The sequence below is a fragment of the Hylobates moloch genome, unplaced genomic scaffold, assembly GCF_009828535.3.
Source record: "Hylobates moloch isolate HMO894 unplaced genomic scaffold, HMol_V3 SCAFFOLD_10, whole genome shotgun sequence".
Lineage (NCBI taxonomy): Eukaryota > Metazoa > Chordata > Mammalia > Primates > Hylobatidae > Hylobates > Hylobates moloch.
Window position 1 is genome coordinate 72,143,315 of NW_026652285.1, and position 21,496 is coordinate 72,164,810.

General features: G+C 34.1%; 1 protein-coding gene across 1 annotated transcript in view; it reads left to right on the forward strand.

The window, feature by feature from the left end:
* Positions 1 to 21,496, forward strand: part of STX17 (syntaxin 17) — a 67,282-nt gene that overhangs the window by 26,869 nt on the left and 18,917 nt on the right. Inside the window, exon 4 of the mRNA XM_032164677.2 lies at positions 17,529 to 17,754. Coding sequence (XP_032020568.1) covers positions 17,529 to 17,754 — 226 coding nt within the window. The remainder of the gene's footprint in view (positions 1 to 17,528; positions 17,755 to 21,496) is intronic.

Below are 21,496 nucleotides of genomic sequence, written 5' to 3' on the forward strand. Positions count from 1 at the left end.
TCTTTAATATTTGGGAATCTTTATTTTTTTTTTTGCATACAGGTTGTGGTATATTGTACTTTCTAAAGATACCCACAAAAATATCCCCCATCCCCCATGGCTTTCTACATTATGACCTTGCTACTCCCCCACCAATAGGTGGAGTCTAATTCCCCTTCTCTTGAATCTGGGCAGAAGTAAAGCTGCTTATTTGTTGACTTGCTAGTTTAATTTAAAACACACTGTAATTGCATTATTTTCCCCATTTTTGTCACTTACCATACAAAAGTATTAAAGGAATATTTTACAAAGCTTCATCTTCCTCAGCTCTTCTTCCCAAATACTTAATATTTAGTAACAACACTAATTGATAATAGAGGATTCTGAAAAGTACATCACAGTTTCTACCTTGAAGGAACTTACATAGACAGGAATTCACAAAAAGTTAAATTAAGTATTTAAACAATAGTTTAAAACCTTAGTAAAAGTTAATGTCAGAATATGATTAATTGACAATTGCATTATAGAGACCAATAAATGATATAGTACCTGCTATCTGGATGCTGGATAAGGGGGTATTATCCTCATTTTTCAGATACCAGAAAGCTGAAGAGATTTAGTGTTTGTCTAAGAAGTAGTAGGAAACCAGTTTATCTGGCATAGTGTCAGTGTTCTTAGTTGGCACTTAATAAGAATCTTTAATGAGAACCTATTCCAGTGTTGTATTCTAGTGTTTTTATTTTAATCTGGAAACATTTTGAATAATAATTCAGGTGGATAGGGATTCGAGTGCTACACTTAATACCTGTATAAGATGCTCGTTAGATATTTGTTAAATAAATGGACGGAGACCTTTTTCTCTATTGATTTTACTCTTTTTGGTGGTTTAGTTAATACTTGTTAAGTTATATATATTCTTTTTTGGTGACTTTTGATCTTGAAATAAGTGAGAAGTCATTATATTAGTATCAGTGCCTTAAGTATAGTAGTTAGGTAATGAAAGTAAAGAATAGTCCAGATTTATTTTAATTAAATAGCTATGACTCTGGAGCCCTTAGCAATAAATTATATGCTGTCTAGAATGTGTTTACTCTAAGTTATTTAAATGTTTACCAGTGGACTTCTGCTCTGTGTTTGTAAAGAAATCAGATTAATTATTATGATACCAAATGTTTTCTGCCGTACACAATTTGTTCTCAAAATTACATGTTGTAAAAACACATTAAGAATCCTTAAATCAATATTTTAAAAAGGCAAATATATGCATAGCCACTCTTAATCATTAAATACATAATTAGCCATTTTTCAGAATTTTCAATTAACTTAAAATAATTACTTTTTACAATTATCAGTATAGATAAGTATATATTTGAATTTTTTTAAATCTTTAGACAGAAGTTTTGGGACATTTCTTTTTTTTTTTTTTTGGACATTTCTGAAGGAAGGAAAAAAGCCATAAGTACTTATAACATTTAGTTATAAAACCAAAGAGAACAAAAGAGAGAAGTTGTTTTTAATTAATTAAAAGTGTAGGCTGGGCATGGTGGCTCACACCTGTAATCCCAGCACTTTGGGAGGCTGAAGCGGGCGGATCACGAGGTCAGGAGATCGAGACCATCCTGGCTAACACGGTGAAACCCCGTCTCTGCTAAAAATACAAAAAAATTAGCTGGGTGTGGTGGTGGGCGCCTGTAGTCCCAGCTACTCGGGAGGCTGAGGCAGGAGAATGGCGTGAACCCAGGAGGCAGAGCTTGCAGTGAGCCGAGATCACACCACTGCACTCCAGCCTGGGCAACAGAGTGAGACTCCGTCTCAAAAAAAAAAAAGTGTAGGTATAGTTTACAGTTTACTATTTGTACACTGCAAAGCTTGTTAAGTTGATATATGTTGTTTTTTAAAAATTTATATGTCAGTGATTATAGACCCCTTGATTAACTGCTGGATATTTCTGAAAATTTTCAGAATTTGGTACAATACCTGCTTTTCTGACCTAATTATTAGAAAAGCAGAAGCATTTGAACATTTGCTGTGTTCTATATACTCTTCTAGACACTGGGCATACATCTGTGGTGGTGGCAAGTGGAGAGAGCAGAGAGAGATATTTTTAAAGTAAACAAATATGTAATATGTTAGATGATTATAAGTGCCATGAAGAAAAGGAAAGCAGGTTAAAAGGCAACAAAGAATCACAGAAGGTGTTGAGTGTTCTTTTAAATAAATGATGTTTGTGGAAGGACTTTTGATGACATTTGAGCAGAGATCTAAAGGAAGTGAAGGCATAAACCATGGGGAATAGAATTGTCCAGGCAGAGGGACGACTCTGAGGTGAGAGGATGTGGCATAGTCAAGGAATAGTAAGGAATTTGTGAGGAGTTCAGTGTGGCTAGTATGAGCAAGGAGAGTACAGGAGATGAAGTCAAAGAGATCGGAGGGTCAGATCATGGAGAGCCTTGCAGGATATGGTAACTCAGAGTTAGTAGGCAGCTTTTGGAAGGTTCTGAGCTTCTTCCACTCTGCATAAATATTTTGAAATTCAGTTATGTTGTAATGTCTGTCAGTGTTCCTTTTTATTATTGAATAGTATTCTATTGTATGGCTATACCACTATACCACTATTTGGCTATTACTAATAAAGCTGCTATGAACATTTGGGTACAGGTATTTGTGTGGACAAAGGATTTCATTTATTGTGGGTAAATAGGAGTTGAATGACTGGAACAGATAGTAGTTTTTTAGGAAACTGCCAAGTTGTTTTCCAAAATGATTGTATCGTTTTATATTCCCACCAGTTCCTCCATTGTCCTTGCAAACAGTTGATATAGTCAGCCATTTAAATTTTAACCCTTCTAATTAAGTCTGTAATGGTATCTCATGATTTTAACCTTCATTTGCTTTAATGATTAATGATGTTTCTGTTTTCTTTTGAATTCTGAATTTTAATAAATTAAAAACAACTTCTCTCTTTTGTTCTCTTTGATTTTATAACTGTTATAACTACTTATGGCTTTTTTCCTTCTTTCATGAATTTTTTATTCCATTTTATCTCCTTGCCTTGCTAGCTAATACCTCTGTTATTTTAGTGGTTCCTTTAGGGTCTTTAGTGTACATCTTATCACAGTTTATTTGCAAGTGGTATTATTCTATTTCACATATGTTTAAGAAACTTAGTAATACACCTCTGTTTCTCCTCTACCAGCCTATATGCTGTTGTTCTCATATATTTAACTTTTATGCATCATATACTTCATAATATTTAAATAGGCTTTATTTTTTTAAGTGATTTAGATATTAAAGAAAAAAATCTTATATATGTACTGGTGTCATTTCCATTTTTAGTGTGCTTAATGCCTTTATGTAGATCCATATTTCCATCTGGTGTGGTTTTCCTTTTGCTGGAAAGATTTCCTTTAACATTTCTGGGAGTGTGATTCTGCTGTGACGAATACTTTGAGTTTTTGTATATCTGAAAAGTTTTTATTTTGCCATTGTTTTTAAAAGAAATTTTGCTGCATATACATTGATTTTTTTCTTTTAGTACTTTAAAGATGTTCAGCTGTCTTCTCACTTGCATTGTTTCTGATGAGAAATCTGCTTAATTCTTATCATTGTTCCTTTGTATATAATGTGTCTCATTTCTCTCACTTCTTTTATGATTTTCCTTTAATCTCTGGTTTTGGGTACTTTGATTATGATAGGCTTTGGTGTTATTTTCTTCGTGTCTTGTGCTTTGAATTTATTGAGCTTCTTGGACCTCTGGATTTATCGTTTGCATCAAATGTGGGCATTTTTTGGCCATTATTTATATATTTTTCTGTCCCCTCCCTTCTCTTCTCCTTCAAGGGCTCCAATTACACATATGTTAGGTTGCATAAAGTTATGTGATAGCTCACTGATGCTCTTTTAATTCTTTTTTATTTTTTTGTCTGTGTGTTTTATTTTGGATAGTGTCTATTGCCATGCCTTATGTTTATTAGTCTTAGCAGCAGTGTCTAGTCTGCCATTAATCTATTCAATGTATTTTTTATCTCACTCACATATTGTAGTTTTCCCCTCCAGAATTTTGATTTGAGCCTTTTTTATATCTTCTATGTCTCCAATTAACTTTTTGAACACATGAAATACAATTGTAATAGCTATTTTAATATCTTTTTCTACTAATGCTTATATCTATAGCAATTCTAGTTCAATTTCAGTTCAGTGATTATTTTCTTCATTATGGGTGATGTTTTCTTGTTTCTTTGTGTCTAGTGATATTCTGTTGGGTCTCTTTTACTTTGGTAGGTGCTGGATATTTTTATGTTTTTATAAATCTTATGTTTACATAAAACAATGAGCTTTGTTCTGGAATGTAGTTAAGTTGCTTGGAAACTGTTTAATCCTTTAGGGTCTTACTCTTATGATTCATTAGGCTTAACTATAGCACTCCTCAGTCTGTGGCTAATTATTTCTCATCATGAGGGCAAAACCTTTTTGAGTGCACTACTCAATGCCCTGTGAATTAAGAGTTTTCCCATTTTGGCTGCTGGCAACAGGCAATGTCTCCAGTGTTGAGTGAGTGCTGGGTACTGTTCTAACTTTTTCAGGTGGTTTCCTCACCAGCTTTGGGTAATTTCCTCACATACGTGTTCTGATCAGTTCTTTGCTGAATTCTGGTATTTAGTGACCTCTAAATACTGATGTATCACTGATCCCTCTGCATATTTCCAGGGCTCTCTCTCCCTGTGCTGCACTCTCCTCTCCAGTGCTCTGTTAAGTGAACTGTGCTCACCTTGGACAGAACCAGAAGTCATCTATTATTGTTTTGAAACTGCAAATATAGTATACTTAACAATTTTCTTCTCTAGGATAAGAAAACATTAGGATTAAGAGACATTTTGTGATCAAATTTTGAAACTAAATGAGAGTTGGAAATTGTTACTACTATAATAATTCACTGAAAAACATTAACTTGGCTTTTATAGAAATCTGATAAAGGCCAGGCGCAGTGGCTCATGCCTATAATGCTAACATTTTGGGAGGCCAAGGTGGATGGATTGCCTGAGCTCATGAGTTCAATACTAGCTTGGGCAACATGGTGAAACTCTGTCTCTACAAAAAATACCAAAAAATTAGCCAGGCATGGTGGTGTGTGCCCTGTAGTCCACCTGCTTGGGAGGCTAAGGTGGGAGGATCTCTTGAGTCTGGGAGATTGAGATTGCAGTGAGCCATGATCATGCCACTGCACTCCAGCCTGGGTGACAGCGTGAGACCTTGTCTGGAAGGAAGGAAGGAAGGAAGGAAGGGAGGGAGGGAGGGAGGGAGGGAGGGATCTGATAAGAGGGAGGGAGGGAAGAAGGAAGGAAGCTAGCTTTTTCTTCATAATAGTGATGATGTAGAACTTGTTGAGGTCACAGATTTCTGGGATCCACATTAGAGATTCTGATTCAGTAGATTTTAGACCACATTTGGAAAGATACTGCTTTGGAGAAGCTATCCCAGTTCCATAAGTACACAGATGCACAAAAATAAAATCAGCCATGGAATTTGTAGACATGAGATGTGACTTTCATGATTTTACTAGGAAAAATATAGAACACTTGAGCTATCTACTTTTTAATTTTTAAAAAGGGGGATGATTTAAAAGGGAGAAACAATAGAAAAGAGAGGGAATGAGGAGGAGAGTGGAGAAGCAAATGTAGTAGACTGGTTAGGAGAAAAGAAGAAATTATTAAGGAGAAGCAAAACCAGATAGAGAATGGAAAAGAAGATACAAGAGTAGATTCCAAAATGAATGCTATTAGGATATAAATTGTTTTAGTTTATTGTGAGTTAAATTTTTTCTTAAAGTTCTTATGAGCTGATTAATCAGGATTTAGGATCCTTGACCTCTACTCTGATTGGCATAGGTTCTACAGAATCTCAGGGAGGAAATTAAATCTAAAACATCATCAGATGTAAGACACACTATTATTTTGTATACCTCTAAGAAAGAAAAAAGTACTGCCAGTTAACTATGCACAATGCTTTTTACCATTTAAGATACTTTCCAATTTTAGAGATGTTAAAATGTGGACAAGATAGTGTGTTTTAAAATTGATGAAATACAGAATTTAGAAGGCTTCTACCCTACCTCAGTCTTTTCCAAATCTATTCTTCCTATTTAGTGTGTTCTATTTTCCCATTATTATTTTTCAGAGACAGCACAAGTCTCCCCTCCTTCATGAAGCCTACCTAGATCCTTACTGTAAGACATGTTTCAGATTTCCTTTGAGCATGTTTCTTCCGCCACTTTCATTTTGAGTATTTCCCCTTAATAGAGAATCAAAAGCAAAATAGGAGTTACATAGTTCTGCTCTCTCTACATCATCTGCTAACACTGCACCATCTGCACCAAGCAGTGGGCCTGAACTTTCTTTCTTGTTCCTACTCTACATGTATTTTTTAAGTCCTTTTTATTGTTCTTAACATTTTTTCATCAGCCTCCGCTCATTCTGGGCTCTAACTTTACTTACAAGATTCTCTTTGTTTTACAAGTCTCTCAAAATTCTGAACTTATCATAGCACACCTTACACAACAACCATATTGGATTCTTTAGATGCCACTTTCTTTTCTTTCTCATCAGATTATTTTAATTTTTTATTTTTTGAGAGGCAGTCTTGCTCTTGTCGCCCAGGCTGGAGTGCAGTGGCACGATCTCGGCTCACTGCAACCACCACCTCCCGGGTTCAAGTAAGCCTCCTGCCTCAGCCTCCCAAGTAGCTGGGATTACAGGTGCCCACCACCATGCCCGGATAATTTTTGTATTTTTAATAAAGATGAGGTTTTACCATGTTGGCCAGGCTGGTCTCGAACTCCTGACCTTCAAGTGATCCACCTGCCTCGGCCTCCCGAGGGGCTGGGAGTACAGGTGTGAGCTTAACTGTTTTTATAGTGTCAGATTAACTTGTTTGTATAGTGTAGAATTTTACTTTTTTTTTGAGATGGAGTCCCACTCTGTCACCCAGGCTGGAGTGCAGTGGCGTGATCTCAGATCTTAGCTCACTGCAACCTCCACCCCCTGGCTCCAAGCAATTCCCCTGCCTCAGCCTCCCAAGTAGCTAGGATTACAGGTGCACACCACCATGCCCAGCTAATTTTTTTGTATTTTTAGTAGAGACGGGGTTTCTTCATGTTGTCCAGACTGGTCTCAAACTCCAGACCTCAGGCAGTCCGCCTGACTCAGCCTCCCAAAGTGCCAGGATTACAGGCATGAGCCACCGCACCCGGCCTAGAATTTTACTTTTTAGAAACTTTATCTCTTTTGCAAAAAACTTTATTACAGTGTGATTTCTGCTATGGCGTCATACAGCTTTTTTCTTTAAACTTGATCAAATTCTCTTTCCTAAAGAATCGCTAATCCTAGTGTTCCTTCTAACTCTTGTGAACTGCAAGATGGCATCATGGTTTCTCTCTCATGTGTCTCACTTCTACTTCACTATTTTATGCATGTATCTCAGAAGTAATTCCAAAGGAGTAGTTCTTTTCATTATTTCTTCCACTTAATGAAGATGGAATGTTTCATATGCTAGTGACTTACACTTTTCTAGGGAAGAATTTTAGTTGGTTTCTTGATAGTTGGAGATCCATGTTGTTGGACCACTACTTTGCCACTTTGTGGAAAGTATTAAGAAAGCATTCATTCTTTTACCATATTGATTGAATCATACCATATACCAGGGACAAAACGTGGCCTTGAGGATATATGACAAAGCAATTAGACACAATCCCCGTTCTTAGAAACTTTACAGTTCAGATGAATGTTAAGTAATATCCTTATCCAGTATACTTCCACAATAAAATTCCTACTCAGTTTTACCCCTACCCAAATGCTTCAACCTTGTTTCTGTCCTAAGGTTAATTGACCGTACAAGTCAATGTAGTAGTATTTTCTGAAAGTATTATTTAAACTTTTTATTGTGAAATGCAGTTTACGTATTCTAAAAAATGCCTAAAATATAAATATACACCTAAATAAATTATTATACTGTGAACGCTCATGTATCACTACTCAGATCAAGAAATAGTTACTGGTATCCTAGAAGCCCATAGCCTCTTCCCAGTTACAACCACCTTTTCCCCTGCGAAAATAATCACTATCTTGATTTATATGGTAAATACTTCGTACCTTTTCTGTATAATTTTACTGCCAAAGTGTGTCCTTAAGACTGTAGTTTAATTTAGCCTATTTTTGAACATTATATAAATTGAATTAAACAAGGTATCTTTTGTGTCTGGCTTGTCATTTACCTGTGTTTTTGTCTATAACAATAGTTCATCCATTTTCATTGCTGTATATATTCTATTTAATGAACATACCATAGTGTAACCATTCTGTGGATGGATATTTGAGTTGTTGAGTTTATATTATAAATGCTATTAACATTCTTGTGTATTTTTACACATGTGCACATATTTCTGTTGAGTATATTCCTAGGACAGGAATTGTTGGTTCCTTGAGCATACTTACTTTCAACTTTAGTAAGTAATGCCAAGCTATTTTCCAAAACAGTAATGTTAATTTTACATTCCTTCCAGCGGTGAATACAATCCTGTGGGCACCACGTCCTTACCAATACCAATATTTAGTATTGTCAGACTTTAATTTTAGCTGTTCTGGTGGGTAAGTTAATTGTGGTTTTAATTTACATTTACCTGATTATTCATGAGATTAACTTTTCATGTGTTTATGAGACATGCCCATTTAGAATTCTTGCCTAAGTTTCTATGGGTTGTTTGTATTTTTTTATATTGATTTGTAAGACTTCTTTATATGTTTTGCCTATGACCCCTTTATCAGTTATATGTGTTGCAGTTATCTTCTGCCACTCAGTGGTTTACTTTTTCACTGTCTTAGTGGTGTTTCTTGATGCCTAGAAGCTCATTTAATTTAAAGGTTATCAATCTTATAGTTGGTGATTTTGTGCCGTGTTTACTTTTATTTTTATTTTTTAGAGACGGGGTCTCCTTTCGTCACCCAGGCTGGAGTGCAGTGGAGCAATCATAGCTCACTGCTGTCTCAAACTCTCGGGCTTGAGAGTTGTGCCATGTTTAAGAAATCTTTCCTACCCAGGGTTACAACGATATTCTTCTATTTAAAAGTGTTATTGTTTTGCCTTTCACATTTAAGTCTACAGTCCATCTGGTTGATTATTGTATATGGCGTGAAGTGGTATATCCAGCTTTATTTTTTTCATAAGAATACCCAAATTACTAGGCATAATGATTTGAAAACTTCATTTTTTTCCCCCAGCATTGCTCTGTAGTGCTACTTTTGTCATAGGTCAAGTGCATATGTGTTTGGGTTGTTTCTGGGCTGTTTCACTGTGTATTTGTCTATTCTTGCACTAATGCCATACTCTTTTAATTACTATGGCTTTATAATGAGTTTTGATATCTAATAGAGGAAGTTCTCGTACTTTCTTCTTCACAAGTGATTTGGATAGTCTCAGCTCTGTGCATTTTCATATACATTTTAGAATCAGCTTATCAAGTTTCACCAAAACAAAACAAATTATCAATTAACCTTTTGCAAATTTATTTAATTTATTGAATCCCTATATTTGTTTTTGTTTGTTCATTTGTTTGTTTCTTTGTTTTGAGACGCAGTCTCGCTCTGTCACCCAGGCTGGAGTGCAGTGGCGCGATCTCTGCTCATTGCAAGCTCCGCCTCCTGGATTCAAGTGATTCTCCTGCCTCAGCCTCCCGAGTAGCTGGGACTACAGGTGCATACCACCTCGCCCGGCTGATTTTTGTTTTTGTTTTTGTTTTTTTGAGTTGGAGTCTTACTCTGTCACCCAGGCTGGAGTGCAGTGGCGCAATCTTGGCTCACTGCAACCTCTGCCTCCTGGGTTCAAGCGATTCTCCTGCCTCAGCCTCCCGAGTAGCTGGGACTACAGGTGCACACCACCATGCGCAGCTAATTTTTATATTTCTTAGTAGAGACGGGGTTTCACCATGTTGGCCAGGCTGGTCTCGAACTCCTGACCTCAAGTGATCCACCCACCTTGGCCTCCCAAAGTGCTGAGATTACAGGCGTGAGCCACTGCACCCGGCCAAATCTCTATATTTGAATAAAAGTGACATCTTTGCAATATTGAATCCTCCAATCCATGACCATATTTTATTGTTTTATCTTTTATATGAAGCTAGATTTAAATTGCTGATGTTTCTTTAGGATTTTAAAATCTTGTTTATAGTGCGTGAAACTAGTCTGAATTTTTCTTTATTCTTAATCTTCTTAAGTTTCATTTCAAGGTTGTGCTATTATAAAGAGTTAGAGGATGGTCTTTTTCTGTGCCTTTGAAGAATTTGTGTAATTTCCTTTCAATATTTGGTAGAATTGGCCAGTAAAACTATCAGGCTGGGCTTTTTCTTTGTTTGTTTAGTTGGTTTTGGTTTTGTGTGGCGAGGAAGAGAGACTTCACAATATACATTTAATTTCTTTAATAATTATATGACTACTTTGGTTTCTATTTGTCCGTTTGATAAGTTATAGTCTTCTAATAATTTATTTCATCTAAGTTTTCTAATTTATTGACATAAATTCTTTCAGAATATTTTATTTTTCAATTCTGCAAGATCAGTAGTAAAGCCGTTTTTCATTTCTGATTTTGGTTATTTATGCCTTCTTTATTTTTTAAAATTATTTCTCAATGAGGTTTACCAATTTTGTTAGTCTTCCCAAAAATCTAGTTTTGGCTTTGTTAATCTATTGTATTATGTTTGTTTTTCTGTTTCATCAAATTTATTTTTACACCTTTATTATTTTGTCCTTTCTACTTTTTTTGCAATTGTTTTTACTATATTCTAGTTTCTTGTGATGGATTTTCAGTCTACTAATTTTCAACCTTTTTTCTTTTCTAATACATATATATATATATATATATATATGCAGTTACAGCTATAAATTTGAATTACTTTAGTTGCTTGTAGGTTTAAATATGCATCATTTTTCTTTTCATTCAGGTCAAAGCATTTTTTTTTTTTTTAGATGGAGTTTCACTCTCATTGCCCAGGCTGGAGTGCAATGGTGCAATCTTGGCTCACTGCAACCTCCGCCTCTTGGGTTCAAAAGATTCTCCTGCCTCAGTCTCCTAAGTAGCTGGGATTACAGGTGCCCACCCCCACACCCGGCTAATTTTTTGTATTTTTAGTAGAGATGGGGTTTCACCACGTTTGTCACACTGGTCTCGAACTCCTGACCTCAGATGATCCGCCCTCCTCAGCCTCCCAAAGTGTTAGGATTACAGGCAGGAGCCACTGCACCCAGCCAGCATTTTTAATTTCCATTGTGATGTCTTCTTTGACTTGTGGGTTATTTAGAAATATGTCTTTCTTCATTATTGGTCATGAAATGTTTATAGATGTATTTTATTAATGATTTCAAGTTTAATTTTATTATGATCAGAGTATATGGTCTGTATGATATCAGTGTCAATATTTTTGAAATTTGTCAAAACTTCCTTTAAAACAGTATATAATCAATTTTTATAAATGTTCTCCATGTGTATTTGTATGTTTTTTACATGTGTATTCTCACCTTGTTGGGTATAATGTTCTATATAATTTATATCTAGTTTGTGTTAAACTTATTGTTGAAATCCTCTATATTAACTTATATCCTTTTGTCCATTTGTTCTGTTAATTACTTAAAGGTGTTAAAGCCTTCCCTTATGAGTGTGGATTTGTTTAAATTTTTCTTTATAGTTCTTGTCCGGTTTTGCATTATATGTATTGTGGGTATGTTATTAGGTATACTTAACTTAGGTATTATTATATATTCCTGGTACAGATATTATAAAGTGATTCTCTTTAGTAATGTTTTGGCTTTAAAGTCTGTTTTTTGTAGTATTGCTACAGCAGGTTTTCTTTGGAGAGGAGGTGTTAGGGTTAAAGTGGTTTATCTTTTTCATCTTCTTATATTGAACCATTCTTTATGTTTTAGATACAGTTGCTTAAGTTTTTAAAAATTCAGTCTATAAATCTTTATCCTGTAACTGGAATATTTATTTCATTTTTATTTAATGTAATTATTGATATATTTCAGTTTAAATCTTTCACCTTATTGTGTGCTATTTCTTACACATATTTTTAAAATCTGCATATTTACTTTCTTTTGTATTGATCTTGTTTTTTTTAATTTATCTAATTTTTTCCTTTCTAGTTTAGGAACTACATTTGAGCCTCCTCCAAGGATTTCACCAACTGTGGAACAAAAAAAAAATTTTTTTTTTAAATGGATAGTTGCGGCCGGGTGCGGTGGCTTACGCCTGTAATCCCAGCACTTTGGGAGGCTGAGGTGGGTGGATCACCTGAGGTCAGGAGTTCAAGACCAACCTGGCTAACCTGGTGAAACCCCATCTCTACTAAAATACAAAAAAATTAGCTGGGCATGGTGGCTGGCGCCTGTAATCCCAGCCACTCGGGAGGCTGAGGCAGGCGAATCGCTTAAACCTGGGAGGCGGAGGTTGCAGTGAGCCAAAATCGTGCCACTGTACACCAGCCTAGGCGATAGAGCAAGACTCCATCTCAAAAACAAAAACAAAAACAAAAAGAATGGATAGTTGCATCTGTACTGATTCTTTTGCTTGTCACTATTCTCCATAAAAGTACAGTATAACAACTATTTATATAGTATTTACATTGTATTAGGTATTATAAGTAATCTAGTGATAACTTTAAGTATACAGGAGGATATTCATAGATTATATGCAAATACTACACCATTTTATATAAGGGTTTGAACATCTATGGATTTTGGGTATTTGCAGGGAGTCCTGGAACCAATCCTCCATGGATACCAAGGAATAAATATATATACTTTTACTAGAAATTACAACATACATCTTTGACTTAGAAGTACAGATAATATCAGTTCCTTAGACTATTTTATTTCCATGTATGCCCTGCAACTTAAATGCTACTTTTATATAAATATTTCTAAACCCCACAGACATTATTATTATTGTTTTAGTAGAGTTACTGGTCATCTAGATTTACCACTTGTTAGCTTATTTTCAATCCTGTTCATTTCTTTTTGCATTTCCAACTTTATATCTGGGATTAATTGTTATTTTTGAAGATCACCATTTAATATTTCTCTTACTGTGTGTTACTGACTGAAGGCAAATTCTCTCAGCTTTTGTTTGTCTAAAAATATTTTTATTTTACCTGTGGTCTTGAAAGATATTTTTGCAGCATATAGAACTTTAGGTTGATAGTAATTTGCTTTCTATACTTTGAATATATTGTTCCATTGTCTTTAGGCTTTCGTTATTGCCGTTGAGAAGTCATATTATAATCTTACTGTTTCTTTGCAAGAAACTCTTGTCTCTAGCTGCTTTTAGACATCTTTTCTCCTTCTTTTTCTCTCTTCTGGCCAGGTGTATTTTTCCTTGTATTTATTCTTCTCAGGATTTGTTGACCTTGAATTGTGGATGGATGTTTTTCTTCAATGTTTTGAAAATTCTCAGTCATTATCTATTCGAATTCATTTTCTGTCTTCTTCTGGAATTCTAAGTAAATGTATATTGTACCCTTTTCTAACTATATCTTCTGTATTTCTTAACTTTTCTTCTGTATTTTTTACTTTCCTTGTTTCTTTTTTACATAATTTCTTCAGATCTGTTTTCCAGTTTATATCTTTCTTGAACTGGGCCTAATATGAAGCTAAACTCAATTATTAAATTCTTTTGGACATTATTTTAAAATTACAGAATATTCATTAAAAAACCTATATGTTGCTTTTTATACTTTCCAATTGTCTGCTAAATTTTCAAGCTTTATTTTTATGCCTTTGAACAAAATAACTATAGTTTTATAGATTACATTTGCTCATTCCCTCATTACATGTCCTTTTGGATGTTTCTGTTGCCTGCTATTTTTGCTGTTTCTTCCTCATGCTGCATATGTCCTCATGTGCTTGGTAATCTTTGATTGATTGGTGGACACTGTATTTGAAACATTATTTATAGAAATTATTTGAAGCTAGGGTTGATGTTATCTTCCTCCAGATATTTTCATTTGCTCTTCTAAGCCCCTGGGGGCACTAACTTTCCAAGATTATCTTTATCCAATTTTAGAGCTTAAGGTTTTTTATGAGCTACTCGAGACTGGAGGCCAGTCTGTAGTTCATGCAAGGGCTGCTTTATTTTAGGATTACCTGTGTTCCTAGGGTGGAGCTCTGATGATCCCAGCCAAAAGTACCAGAGTCCTTATACTTAGCAGGTCTTGGCATTGAAATTTTAATCCAAGCTTTGTGAGTTTGTATTCTGGTATGCAAATACTCCCAAAGCAAACGTGGCCCTGAGTTCAGGACTCACCTCTCTAGATTTCCATCTTTGCCCAATTCTTGTCCTATAGTTACTTCCTATCTTGTTTGCTTTATGGTACTTTTCAAGTTTTTTTTTTTTTTTTCCTTTTGGTTTGTTTTGTGATTTGATTTTTGTTCAACTTTTGAAGTAGCCATTAGTGGGAAGCTTAGTCTGAATCCCCTAGTCTGCTGTTTTCAGAAGCAGAAACACCTGACTTTATGTTCTTCACATATGGTTTTACCATCCTGTTCCCTCTTTGATTTTAGAGAGATTCCCTACTTGCCCTATCCAATGTAGTAGCTCCTAACTACATGTGACTGTTGAGCACTTAAAATGTAGCCAGTTTGAACTGAGATGTGCTGTGAATGTAAAATATATACCAGATTTCTAAGACTTACTACAAATAAAACAATTTAAAAGATTTTATTAATAAGTTTTATAATTGCATATTAAAATAGTATTTTAGCTATATTAGGTTAAATAAAAATATTAAAATTAATCTCCCTTGTTTTTACTTTTTAAATGTAATTTAAAATTTTTTAAATTACATATGTGGCTTGTATGTGTGATTTGCATTATATTAGTGTTGGATGGTGTTTGCTGTGTAATAAAGTAGTTAGAACACAAGATCTGTGGTCTGGATTTGATTCTTGCCTATACTATTTACTAGCAGTGTAATCTGGGGCTACTTTTTGAACTTCTTGCTTTAATTTTCTCTTCTATAAAATGAGAATAATAGTAATATCCATTTCAAAGATATATCGTGAGGGGAAGATGAAAGACGTAAAGCTGTCAGCACAATGGATAACTTTAAGTGTTGATAAAAATTTAGCCATTATTTATGTTTTTGTTATTATTGTTGCTGTTATTATAGTATCAGATTTTATACTTCAGTGAGTTTTTTCTTTCTCTCCCTCAAAATTTTCCACATTACTCATAGTAATAGAGTTCTTAGCTGGATACTGTCATTTGACTGGGGACAGACATGTACAAATTATATAAGAGAGGAAGATGTCACAAACAAATGCTCATTAAGTTTGGCTGTAGAAAATTTTTAATGCTTCTCCAAGATAATATTACCTAAAATATTTCTGTAGACTGGCAACTATATAACCAAGCTTTATAATTATGGTCCAGAAAGGAGTCACATAGCCAGGAAATGGTGGTGTGTTGGAAACAGTATTGTTCTGGGACTTGAGGCCTGGGCTGTAGTCCTAATTCTGCCACTGTGTTTGTCTAGAATCCAGTTTCCTTATTGTAAAATTGTGAGGTTGTATTAGATGCTCACTTATGCCCCCTTTAAGGTTATATAATTTTAACATATTAATACCTACATTTCACATATTTTGAATCTTCAGTTTAATTATCCTTAGGTTTTTCAGCTTATATTAGAATGGTAAGAGACTGAAGATAAGGTTACAGGAAGTATAGAGTCATGGTAAGATAGAGGCACAATTTTTTCACCCAGAAAAATCCTACAAGATGCTTTAGGTTGTAACTAAACTATTTTTTTTTCTAGAATTGACTTTAATTTTACTACAGTAAAATGGAAACTTTAGATTGTATTATATTAAGATACTATACATATAGGCATTATGATTATAGTTTAGTGGAAAGATTGCTGGCCCTATCAGAATACCTGGGTTTTAACCCCAGTTTTGCCACTAGATAACTAAGTAAATCCTAAACAGTTTTTTTTTTTGTTTTGCTTTTTCCATGTGTAATAATTTGGACTGTAATAATGTAACACCTCACTCAGAGTATGCACTTGAAAAACTAATTCTTACTTACTGGTCTGTCTACTGTATAGGATTTGCATTAATATTGTGAAAACACTTTAGGGGAAAATAATTTAAAATATATGAATAGACATACAACTTTTCTTACTTTGATTATTTTTGCAAATTTGTTCTATTTAATCTTAAAGGGATTGTTTCTTTGTTTTCAAAGTATAGACCATTGAGAAAGAGGGAAAGCTCCCCAGTGTATTTTATGAAGCTAGCACAACCTTAAACCTGTTAAAGCAAGTTTAAACCTAGTAAAGATAGTATAAATACACAAACTGTGTACATGCACACATGTATACACACACACACACACACACACACACACACACACACCTATGTGCCAAAGCTTCAAATAAAATACTAGCAAATGAATTCAGCATTGTATTTAAAAATTATATATATTGACTAGAAGGGCTTTATCCCAGGAATGTAAAGATGACTCTACGCTACAAAATCTGTACATAATTTATTATAGCAACATATTAGAGGAAAATTTATGACTAAGCCAGTAGGTATTTCTCAAAAAGAAGGAAAATCATTTGATAAAAATCTAACAACTTCATTCATAGGGAAGTGCAGAGTAAAGCAACAGTGAGATGACATGCAGGACTGGCAGCATGTGAAGAAATAGGCCATCATACTTTGATGCTAGTGTGAAGTGTTACTGCTTTTTGGGAAAAAAACAGCAATAGCTTCTGAAATAAAAATGCACATTATCATTTGAATATTCCTGTTTCTGGGAGTCTTTCCTACACAAAATAATATATTAGTATTAGTGTATACTATAATGTTAATATATACTAATATAGCAAATTAGGACTTACATGCAAGGATATTTGTTTCATAGTTTGTAATAACTAAAAATTAGGAACAACATGAATGTTGATCACTGAAGGAGTGACTGAGTAAATTATTCTACACTTACACCGTGGAATATAGTGTAACCATTGAGCAGGAGGGATAATATTGTTAAGTTGAGTATGGAATGACAAATTATAGATTACTGTGTATAATGTAATCCATTTTTTTAATAAAAAGGGAGAAGCCTTATATATGTTAAATGTGTGCATGAGCCATGAGAAATGTGTGGGAGTATTGGGTTAATAAGGGGTGAGATAGGTGAAGTGAGAATATCATTTTTATTTCATATGCTTCTGTAGTGTTTGATTTATTGTGAAGAGCATTTATCTTTGTATAACCACATTTAATGAAGGAAAAATGCTAAATAAATTCAAAGTATGAGCATGTGGGTTCCAAAGATGCTGCATTTGGCCAGCCAGAGACATGGAAAATGTAAAAGTATTATGCTGCACCTTCTATTGTGGAGATATTTGTTATAATTTCCATCTACAACTATTATAACATTACTTCTGAAAAGAAAGATATTTTATACTAAGAAATGGTGGCATTAATGATTTTTTTCTTTTATAGCAACTCCGATCCAATATCCGAGAAATTGAGAAACTTTGTTTGAAAGTCCGAAAGGATGACCTAGTACTTCTGAAGAGAATGATAGATCCTGTTAAAGAAGAAGCATCAGCAGCAACAGCAGAATTTCTCCAACTCCATTTGGAATCTGTAGAAGAACTTAAGAAGCAATTTAATGATGAAGAAACTTTGCTACAGCCTCCTTTGACCAGATCCATGACTGTTGGTGGTAACGTATTGTACTAAGTCTTATTCTCAATCACAGTAGTACAGTTAATTAAAGCTCACCTCCTTGAGTAGATACTGAATTATCTATAGGTCTTCAAGGACCATTCGCTATCCTAATATGCTGAATCCTTGGACCCTGATCAGTGTTCCTGGAAATGTGTACCCTGGATATTTTGCAGAATAAAAAATTTGAGGCTATGCTTATGGAGTGGGACTTCAGGGAAAGTACCCGTTTGTCTATTTATTGAAGAGAAACTTAAATATATTTCCTAAGGATAATGTCATTCTTGTCTGCAGAGTACTCTTTACTCCTTTCCAGGTGCAGGGGTGACCTCTTCAGGCATGCTTTTTTTTCTTAAGCATTCTGATTTTCAGAGGCGATGTTAGATCTATCTTTCAGCCAAGTTCTCTGAATAACTGACAACATTAAGTAATCTACAATGGGAGTTAAGCCATCATCTTCTGTGAAGTGATACTCTAAGAAACAGCCCTGTGAAATTTGTCATTACATCTCTTCTAAGGGTGTAATTGATAATTGCTGATCACATTATAATAATGTCTTTAATTCTGAAAATATTCTTGGCTTAATACATAGTAGTACTTCAAAGTAGTTGATCTTTTTTTTTTATCTTTTGGGTATTCAGTGGAATAACTGATAAGGTTTTCCTACTTAAATTGTTTACTAGAAAGCTTAGAGCCAAAATTTTTAGCCACCAAAAGTCAAATTTTTAAACCTATCCTAGCTTTGTTTTATAACTACTGCCCTTGTTTGCTTTTTTGTTTTAGTGTTTCTCTTTTGTTAGTAACTCGTCTCATCTTGTTATATTTTCTAAATTATTCTAAGCTACCTTTAATACTTATGGAAAAGGTGGAGTATAAGTAAGTTACAAATTAGAATAGAATCTTAGAGATGTTACATCTGCCCATTTTTTCTTTTTTTATTTACCCAGGGCACTCCTGCATCACTATCTCCAAAGCCAGATTATTTTTAATTTTATATTTTCAGTGCTAATGATCCAGTAATTTATAGAGAGATTAAAAAAAACTTTTGGAAGAAACGTTTAGGCCACTAATCAGAGTTTCTGGGTAATCTTGCTTTTGTTGTAGCCTTAATACCTAGCACAATGCTTGGCACATAATGGACCTAAATGTTTCATAAACATAAATACATAAATATCTTTTTAGAGACAATTTTGTAATTTCACATGCACTGTAATCACCTCACTCTGTGGATAACCAGTACCGTAAATGTTTTTGAGAGAAAGAGATGCTAGCACTCAATCCTTGGTTGAAAAGTATTTGGGAAGAATGCTTTTTGATAGTTTGTAATTACCGTTTCATTATTCTGTTCATCTATAGTTATTGCTGCCATATTGGTGAGGTTGAAGGCTGTTTTTATCACTTAGTGCAAACTGATGCTTTATGTGCACATGTGGAGTAACTGGGTTTTATAGTTCCATGTGATTAAGGGCTCATCTTATGTATCCAGACATTGTGATAGTTGTGATGGTAATAATAACTCTGAAGATAACCTGTATTTTCTGGAAAGAGTAACTAACATCAATCTCTTTGCTACTTAGCTTTGAATTGCCTATCTCTAGCAATTCCCTTATCAAACAAAAATTTGGAGTTCTATCTGAGAGTTTTCTCACAGTATTTTAATATCCTAATACTTGCTTTAATTTGCGTTTTATTATTGCATTATTTGTGTTACTACCAGTAGAACTGTTTGGGATCAACAACTTTGGGCTTTATGTCATCAGAGAAATTGGGTGATTATTATTAATAGAAAAAGGCAGTTCACCCAGTTTGCTGGCAATTAACTTTCTCCATAGGAAGCTGATTGGTATATAAAAAAAAAAGTTCGGCAGATTTTGAAGAAGTATGTGCATAAAGGAAATGAAAAAATTGGAGCAGAGCCAGAGAATGAGGGAGAAGAAATAGCAGGTGAAATTCACTTCCCAATTCTCTTGATTCTCAGACTTCTCAATTCACCAAATGGGCTACTAAAGACCTAATTACTGGGAGAAAACTAAAAAATTAAATCTCTATAACTAGTATTTATTTGGTTGAGACAGTCATTCTATTAATAAAATCAATACCTAGATTTTACCTTAAACAGTGTATAGAATTTCAAATTCTGAATAGTCTGCTTGTCATAGTGTGCTTTCACTATTAATCCACTGCCAACATAAAGCAATTAAAAAACTACTGTCTCACCAAGTGCCTGAGTATTTCACCAAGTGTGAGAGTTTCTACTCTATTGCCTCAAATCCAGAAATATTATTAATAAATAAGAGAATGGAAAAGGAAATGAATAATGAAAGGAAAGCAAGTAACTAATTTACATAAGACTTTAATAATGGGGTAAGAATTGAGTTTGCTCCATATTTGGTCTTCTTCTAGCTGTAGACTGTTTTTGTCATTCTACATGTTTTTATTCTATGCTCTCCAGCTTTTCCTTATTTTTGCTTTAGATACTCATTATAGTAGCAACAGCCTATATGGAAAATCTGTTTTATTGCATAGAAGTTAAGTGCCTTAAAATACTTTTTACTTTACAAATTCAATCTGATTCTAAATAAATTGGTTGGAAACATCAGCAGAGATTCAGAAGCAATGTTGCCACATTTCCATGAGTAAGATCAAAAATACAAAAATAGTTTTTCATTTACAGATAGAAATAACAAGTAGAATAGGATGTTTTATGTTCCCTGGAGAATGAAAGAAGCTTATTAAGTTTAGGGAGAAGCTGAGATGATTTTGCTGTTTCTTTTGTCCAGATTCTGAGAGTTCCTAAAGCAAATCTTCTCTGCCAATCTTCTTGATCTGAGAAACTCCCTTCTGTCTCACTTGTGTGTCTGGTTTCATTTTTAGCATATTGCTTTCCACCAAGTGAAGTGAGGAGCCTCCAAATCTGATTTGTATTTAGAAAGGTGATTCAAGTCATACAGAGTGAATCAGTGCTTCTTTCCATTTTTGTCTTTCTTTACTCTCAGGACACACACTTCAGTAGTGCAAAAGGAACAGAATCTTGTTACATTTTAAACAAATATTCACAAAAGAAAAGAATATAATCTTAAAACTGCTGGGAACTTCAGACCAGCATGTTGAATTTGATGAAATTTAGATTTTTATCACAGGTATATACATGTACTGAACAGTTTTATGAAACATGTAGATGGTTTGTATTATATGATTCCGAAGATGTGTTTTCTATTGGTTTTAATTTTTTTTAAAGTCTTCATTTGCAGCTAAGTTAAGCCATTCTTAGAAGTAATTTTATTTTGATAGATAGGCTTATGTAGATGATCAGTAAATTAATTTCACTATTTTTAAACTATCAGAACTGGAAAACATTTCAGCAATGCTTTTGAATTAATTTAGATTTATAATAAAATTTTTTCTTATGTGGTGAAGGTTAGTGGAAGTTTTTTATATATTATAATTCTTGGTAAAATCATTGCTGTTCATAAAGTATGGAGAAAGAGGGAGAGAATACTTGGATATATATAAAAGGGAAAAGCCTTATGTTATTTCGTTTATTTCTCACTTCAACTAAACCAACAATAAGGTTTTAAAACCAATCCTGTGGTTTAAAAAACAGTGGTGAGTGATAGGTCCTATGTTCTACTTGCCCTTTATGCTTCTGGTTTGTGTGTGGGTGGGAGTACCTGAGATGATTATGTTATATGAAACAGTTGCAATTTTTTACTTCTGTAGACAGATCTAAAGTTCTTCAG